This window comes from Prinia subflava, chromosome 8 (assembly GCF_021018805.1).
Source record: "Prinia subflava isolate CZ2003 ecotype Zambia chromosome 8, Cam_Psub_1.2, whole genome shotgun sequence".
NCBI classification, from domain to species: domain Eukaryota; kingdom Metazoa; phylum Chordata; class Aves; order Passeriformes; family Cisticolidae; genus Prinia; species Prinia subflava.
The window spans coordinates 15299914-15307535 of NC_086254.1; the positions used below are offsets into that span (position 1 = coordinate 15299914).

At 57.8% G+C, this 7622-nt stretch overlaps 1 protein-coding gene across 1 annotated transcript; it reads right to left on the reverse strand.

Annotated features, from left to right (window-relative positions):
- Positions 1-1325: 1325 nt before the first annotated feature.
- Positions 1326-7490, reverse strand: LOC134553639 (tyrosine-protein kinase JAK3-like). Its single transcript, XM_063403569.1, has 5 exons — positions 7297-7490; positions 6274-6446; positions 5035-5152; positions 4839-4949; positions 1326-3018 (listed from the first exon to the last, which is right to left on the reverse strand). Exons 1-5 carry the CDS (start codon positions 7396-7398, stop codon positions 2902-2904), a joined length of 621 nt encoding a protein of 206 aa, XP_063259639.1. The 5' UTR covers positions 7399-7490; the 3' UTR covers positions 1326-2901.
- Positions 7491-7622: the final 132 nt, after the last annotated feature.

A 7622-nucleotide genomic window follows, 5' to 3' on the forward strand; every position in this document is an offset into this window, starting at 1 on the left:
CATCCCATGGATCCCATGAATTCTATCCTATAAATCCCATCCCATGGATCCCATAAATCCCATCCCACAGATCCCATCCCATCCCATGGATCCCAGCCCAGCCCATCCCACACTTCCATCCCATATTCCCATCCCATCAATTCCAGTCTCATCCCATCCCGTATTCCTATCCCATCCCGTCCCATGGATCCCATATTCCCATCCCATCAATCTCAATCCCATCCCACATTCCCATCTCATCAGGCCCAATCCCAATCTCATCCCATCCCATAAATCCCATCCCATATTCTCATCCTATCCCCATCCCATCCCATCAATCCCAATCCCATCCCATGGATCCCATCCCAATCCCATCCCAGGAGACTCCCGGAGCTCCTTGGGAACGGCGCCGGTGGCTCCTCCCCGCAGGGAAACTGAGGCAGGGCCGGGCTGAGGTGCCCGGGGTGGGTGGGCAAAGGGGTGGGGGGCACCCCCAGGACAGGGTCCCCAGGGTGTCCCCAGCCCCGCTGTGAGGGTGACACCAAGGGAACTGGGGGTGTCTCCAGGAGGGTTTGGTGACATCTGGGGTGGTGCCACCACCTGGATCTGTCCTTGTCCCACTGGGAGGGTCCCCAGGGATCCTGGGGTCCCCAGGGTGTCCCCAGCTTTGCTGTGAGGGTGGCACCAAGGGACTGGGGGGCTCTGGGGGTCTCTCCAGGAGGCTCTTGGTGACATCTGGGCTGGTGGCACCCATCGGACAGGGTCCCAAAATCTGTGGCCTCATCCCTGTCCCGCTGGATTCTGCACCTGGGGGGCTCCAGGGGTGTCTCAGGGAGGTTTGGTGGCTCTTGGTGACATCTGGGCTGGTGCCACCACCTGGATCCATCCCTGTCCCACTGGGAGGGTTCCCACGGGATCCTGGGGTCCCCAGGGTGTCCCCAGCTCCAGTGTGAGGGACTAGGGGGCTCTGGGGGTCCTGGGGGTGACTCCAGGAGGGTTTGGTGGCTCTTGGTGACATCTGGGCTGGTGCCACCACCTCAGACAGGGTCCCAAAATCCGTGGCCCCATCCCTGTCCCACCGGATTCTGCACTTGGGGGGCTCTGGGGTCTCTCTGGGGGGGTTTGAGGAGGGGTCTGGGGGGGTTTGGGGACGATGGGGGGCGAATCCCGCTCCCTTCTCCCTGCTGGGAATTCCACAGGGAATGAGGCTGCTCCTGGCCGGGGGTGGGTCCTGAGGGTCTGGGAATTCCCAGTGCTCCATCCCACCCCCCTCTGCTCATCCCGGCAGGAATTTACCAAATTTGGATAAAATCTACCAAACTTTATTAAAATAAGGCTGAATTTTGCCGTGGAGGGAGGGAAAAAGGGGGAAAAGCTGAAGGGATTTGGGGGTCTTTGTCCTCATGTATCCCCCCTCACTTCACCCCAGCAGGAAAATTTACCAAATTATGATAAAATTTACCAAACTTTATTAAAACAAGGCTGAATTTTACCATGGAGGGAGGGAAAAAGGGGGAAAAGCTGAAGGGATTTGGGGGTCTTTGTCCTCATGTGTCCCCCCTCACTTCACCCCAGCAGGAAAATTTACCAAATTATGATAAAATTTACCAAACTTTATTAAAATAAGGCTGATTTTTGCCATGGAGGGAGGGAAAAAGGGAGAAAGCCAAAAGGATTGGGGGGTCTTTGTCCCCGTGTGTCCCCCCTCACTTCACCCCAGCAGGAAAATTTACCAAATTTTGATTAAATGAGGCTGAATTCTGCCACGGGGGGAGGGAAAAAGGGGAAAAGCCAAATGGGTGTGGGGTTTTTGTCCGCATGTGTCCCTCCTCAGCAGGAAAATTTACCAAATTTTGATAAAATAACGATAAATTCTGCCATGGAGGGAAGGAAAAAGGGGGAAAAGCTGAAGGGATTTGGGGGTCTTTGTCCTCATGTATCCCCCCTCACTTCACCCAGCAGGAAAATTTACCAAATTATGATAAAATTTACCAAACTTTAATAAAACAAGGCTGGATTTTGCCATGGGGAAGGAAAAAAGGTGGAAAAGCCAAAGGGGTAGCGTTGTTGCCATGTGTCCCCCCCTCATCTCAGCAGGAATTTACCAAATTCTGATAAAATAAGGCTGGGTTTTGCCACTGAGGGAGGGAAAAAGGGGGAAAGCCAAAAGGATTGGGGGGTCTTTGTCCCCGTGTGTCCCCCCTCACTTCACCCCAGCAGGAAAATTTACCAAATTTTGATTAAATGAGGCTGAATTCTGCCACGGGGGGAGGGAAAAAGGGGAAAAGCCAAATGGGTGTGGGGTTTTTGTCTGCATGTGTCCCTCCTCAGCAGGAAAATTTACCAAATTTTGATAAAATAAAGATAAATTCTGCCATGGGGAGGGAAAAAAGGGGGGAAAAGCCAAATGGGTGTGGGGTTTTTGTCCGCATGTGTCCCTCCTCAGCAGGAAAATTTACCAAATTTTGATAAAATAACGATAAATTCTGCCATGGAGGGAAGGAAAAATGGGAAAAACCAAATGGGTGCGGGGTTTTTTGTCCACATGTGTCCCCCCTCAGCAGGAAAATTTACTGAATTTTGATAAAATAAGGATAAATTCTGCCATGGAGGGAAGGAAAAAGGGGGAAAAGCCGAAGGGATTTGGGGGTCTCTGTCCCCATGTGTCCCCCCTCTGCTCATCTCAGCAGGAAAATCTACCAAATTCTGATAAAATAAGGATAAATTCTGCCATGGGGAGGAAAAAAAGGGGGAAAAGCCAAATGGGTGCGGGGTTTTTGTCCACATGTGTGCCCCCTCAGCAGGAAAATCTACCAAATTCTGATAAAATAAGGATAAATTCTGCCATGGGGAGGAAAAAAAAGGGGGGAAAAGCCGAAGCATCAGCGTGGATTGGGGGTCCCGGTGGGATTCCGGGGGGTGCTACCCCCGAGCGTTGCTCCGGCCCTCCCGCAGCTCCTCGAGTTTGGGGGACAGCTCCCCAAAAGTGGGCCTGGCGCCGGGGGAGAAGGCCCAGCAGCTCATCATGGTCGCGTACACCTGGGGAGGGGACAGGGGACACGGCAGGGCCATCAGGGCACGGAGGGGACCCCGGGGACCCCGATCCTTGGGGGGCACAGGGCCCTTTCCCTGGGGGATTTGGGGTCCCTCCCCTGGGGGATTTGGGGTCCCTTCCCTGGGGGATTTGGGGTCCCTCCCCTGGGGGATTTGGGGTCCCTTCCCTGGGGGATTTGGGGTCCCTTCCCTGGGGGATTTGGGGTCCTTTCCCTGGGATATTTAGGGTCTCTCCTGTGGGATATTTAGGGTCTCTCCTCTGGGATATTTAGGGTTCCTTCCCTGCTCTTTGAGGTGCTCAGGATCCCATTCCTGGGGGATTTTGGGTCCCTTCCCTGGGGGATTTGGGGTCCCTCCCCTGGGGGATTTGGGGTCCCTCCCCTGGGATATTTAGGGTCTCTTCTGTGGGATATTTAGGGTCCTTTCCCTGCTCTTTGGGGTGCTCTGCATCCCATTCCTGGGGTATTTTGGGTCCCTTCCCTGGGGTGTTTAGGGTCCCATTCCTGGGATATTTAGGATCCCTTCTCTGGGGTATTTAGGGTCCCTTCCCTGCTCTTTGGGGTGCTCAGGGTCCCATTCCTGGGGTGCTCAGGGTCCCGTTCCTGGGGTGCTCAGGGTCCCTTCCCCAGGGCATTTAGGGTCCCAGCCCCGGGGTATTTAGGATCCATTCCCAGGGGTATTTAGGGTCCCCTCCCTGCTCTTTGGGGTGCTCGGGGTCCCATTCCCAGGGTATTTTGGGTCGCTGTCCCAGGGTATTTTGGGTCCCATTGCTGGGGTGCTCAGGGTCCCTTCCCCAGGGCATTTAGGGTCCCAGCCCCGGGGTATTTAGGATCCATTCCCCGGGGTATTTAGGGTCCTTTCTCTGCTCTTTGGGGTGCTCAGGGTCCCTGTCCCGGGGTATTTTGGGTCCCGTTCCTGGGGTGCTCAGGGTCCCTTCCCCAGGGCATTTAGGGTTCTGTTCCTGGTGTATTTAGGATCCATTCCCCAGTATTTAGGGTCCCCTCCCTGCTCTTTGGGGTGCTCAGGGCCCTGTTCCTGAGGTGCTCAGGGTCCCTTCCCCAGGGCATTTAGGGTCCCGTTCCTGGGGTATTTAGGATCCATTCCCAGGGGTATTTAGGGTCCTTTCCCTGCTCTTTGGGGTGCTCAGGGTCCCATTCCCAGGGTATTTTGGGTCGCTGTCCCAGGGTATTTTGGGTCCCATTGCTGGGGTGCTCAGGGTCCCTTCCCCAGGGCATTTAGGGTCCAAGCCCCGGGGTATTTAGGATCCATTCCCCGGGGTATTTAGGGTCCTTTCTCTGCTCTTTGGGGTGCTTGGGGTCCCTGTCCTGGGGTGCTCAGGGTCCCATTCCTGGGGTATTTTGGGTCCCGTTCCTGGGGTGCTCAGGGTCCCTTCCCCAGGGCATTTAGGGTCCCATTCCTGGGATATTTAGGATCCCTTCTCTGGGGTATTTAGTATCCATTCCCTGGGATATTTAGGATCCCTTCTCTGGGGTATTTAGGGTCCTTTCCTGGCTCTTTGGGGTGCTCGGGGCCCTGTTCCTGGGGTGCTCGGGGTCCCATTCCCGGGGTGCTCGGGGTCCCTTCCCCAGGGCATTTAGGGTCCCAGCCCCGGGGTATTTAGGATCCCTTATCTGGGGTATTTAGTATCCATTCCCTGGGATATTTAGGATCCCTTCTCTGGGGTATTTAGGGTCCTTTCCCTGCTCTTTGAGGTGCTCAGGGTCCCGTTCCCGGGGTATTTTGGGTCCGTTCCCGGGGTATTTTGGGTCCCGTTCCCGGGGTTCTCGGGGTCCCAGCGCCGTCACCTCTGCGGGGCAGCCGGCGGGGGCCGGCAGTCTCCGGTTGTCCTTGAGCAGCTCCAGCAGGTGACAGATGATCTGCGCCGGCCTGGCCGTGCCCATCATCCGCAGGAACTCCTGCGGGCACCGGGGCACAGCCGTGAGCTCCGGGGGGCTCGTCCCGGGGGGAAGGACCCCCCTCCTCTCCCGGGACAAACGTCACCTCCGAGGGGCTCCTGCTCTTGGAGCTGTAGGTGAAGAGCTCGTAGAGGAGCACCCCGAAGCTCCAGGTGTCGGAGGCGCAGGAGAAGATGTTGTCAGCCAGGGATTCCGGGGCGTACCTGCCGGGAAAAAGGGGGATCCTGAGTCTGGGAAAAAGGGATCCTGAGTCCTGGGGAAAAGGGATCCTGAGCCAGGGAAAAAGGGATCCTGAGTCTGGGAAAAGGAGATCCTGAGACCTGGGAAAAATGGGAAAAGGGGATCCTGAGTCCTGGGGAAAAGGGGATCCTGAGTCCTGGAAAAATGGGAAAAGGGGATTCTGAGCCCCGGGAAAAAGGGATTCTGAGCCAGGGAAAAAGGGGATTCTGAGCCAGGGAAAAAGGGTATCCTGAGCCCCAGGAAAAGAGGAAAAGGGGATCCTGAGTCCTGAGCCCTGGAAAAAAGGGGATACTGAGCCCGAGAAAAAGGGAAAAGGGGATCCTGAGTCCTGAGGCCTGGGAAAGGGGAAAAAGGGATTCTGAGCCCGGGAAAAGGGGATTCTGAGCCCTGGGAAAAAGAGGATTCTGAGTCCCAAGACCTGAGAAAAAGGGGATTCTGACCCTGGGAAAAGGGGATCTGGAGCTCCATAAAAGGGGATCCTGAGTCCCAGGAACAGCAGATCCTGAGCCCCGGGAAAAAGGGGATCCTGAGTCCTGGGGAAAAGGGGATCCTGAATCCCGGGGAAAAGGGGAAAAGGGGATCCTGAGTCCCGGGAAAAAGGGGAAAAGGGGATCCTGAGCCCCGGGAAAAAGGGGAAAAGGGGATCCTGAGTCCCGGGAAAAAGGGGAAAAGGGGATCCTGAGTCCCGGGAAAAAGGGGAAAAGGGGATCCTGAGTCCCGGGAAAAAGGGGAAAAGGGGATCCTGAGTCCCGGGAAAAGAGGAAAAGGGGATCCTGAATCCTGAGACCCAGGAAAGGGGGATCCTGAGCCCGGGAAAAGGGAATCCTAAGCCCCAGGAAAAAGGGGATTCTGAGCCAGGGAAAAAGTGAATTGTGAGCCCCAAAAAAGAGGATCCTGAGTCCCAGGAAAAGCAGGTCCTGAGACCTGGGAAAAAGGGGATTCTGAGCCCGGGAAAAGCAGGTCCTCAGCCCCAGGAAAAGGGGATTTTATGCCCCGGGAAAGCAGATTCTGAGCCCCGGGAAAAGCGGATCCTGAGTCCCAGATCCCGCTGGAATTCCAGCCGTCCCCCGCGTCCCGCCCTCACCAGAACACGGGGCTCTGGCCGGGCTCCCGCACCACGTAGTAATCCTTGTCCTGCGGCAGCAGCTTGGCCAGCCCGAAGTCGCCGATCTTGACGTGGCTGTCGCTCTCCACCAGGATGTTCCTGCTGGCCAGGTCGCGGTGCACGCAGCGCTGCGCCCCCAGGTACTCCATGCCCTGCCGGGAGGCGGCCGCTCGAGGGGAGCGGGGACAGGGGAGGGTCCCCCAGGGCTGGGGAACCCCCCCCGGGGAGGGTCCTGGGGGGCTCATCCCGGCTGGGGCACAGCCCGAGGGGGGAGCGTGGCATTGGTGTGGCCAGGATGGAGCTCAGGGCAGGGACAGGACCCAGCAGCACCCCCAGGGCTGGACAATGACCCTTGGGTGACCTTTGGGTGACCCTTAGGTGACCCTTGGGTGACCCCTGGCATGGTTCCAGCCCCCATCCTGGGTCAGCAGCACCCCCAGGGCTGGACAATGACCCTGGGGTGACCCTTAGGTGACCCTTGGGTGACCCATGGCATTGGTGTGGCCAGGATGGAGCTCTGGGCAGGGACAGGACCCAGCAGCACCCCCAGGGCTGGACAATGACCCTTGGGTGACCCTTAGGTGACCTTTGCGTGGCCCATGGTATTGGTGCAGCCAGGATGGAGCTCAGGGCAGGGACAGGACCCAGCAGCACCCCCAGGGCTGGACAATGACCCTTGGGTGACCCTTGGGTGACCCATGGCATTGCTCCTGCCAGGATTCAGCCGCTGGCAGGGACAGGACCCAGCAGGACTGGACAATGACCCTTGGGTGACCCTTGGATGACCCTTGGGTGACCCTTGGGTGACCCTTGGGTGACCCATGGCATTGCTCCTGCCAGGATTCAGCCGCTGGCAGGGACAGGACCCAGCAGGACTGGACAATGACCCTCAGGTGACCCTTGGGTGACCCTTGGGTGATCCTTGGGTGACCCCTGGCACGGTTCCAGCCCCATCCCGGGCCAGCAGCACCCCCGTGTCCCCCCACCCCGCCCCGAGCCCACCTTGCAGATCTGCCAGGCGTAGAGCAGCAGCGTCCCGTGCTCCAGGCGGGGCTGGTTCTTCTGCAGGAAATCCCGCAGGCACCCGTTGGGCAGGAATTCCATCACCAACCGCAGCCCGCGCGTCCCTGGAGGCAAAACCGGCACCGGGATGGGATGGTTGGGAAAGGGATCGGGGATCCCTGCCCCGTTTCTGCCTCATTCCCTGCCTCATTCCCTGCCTCATTCCCGCCCCATTCCCGCCCCATCCCCTGCCCCATTCCCACCCCCATTCCCTGCCCCATTCCCTGTCTATTCCCGCCCCATTCCCTGCCCCATTCCCTGCCCCA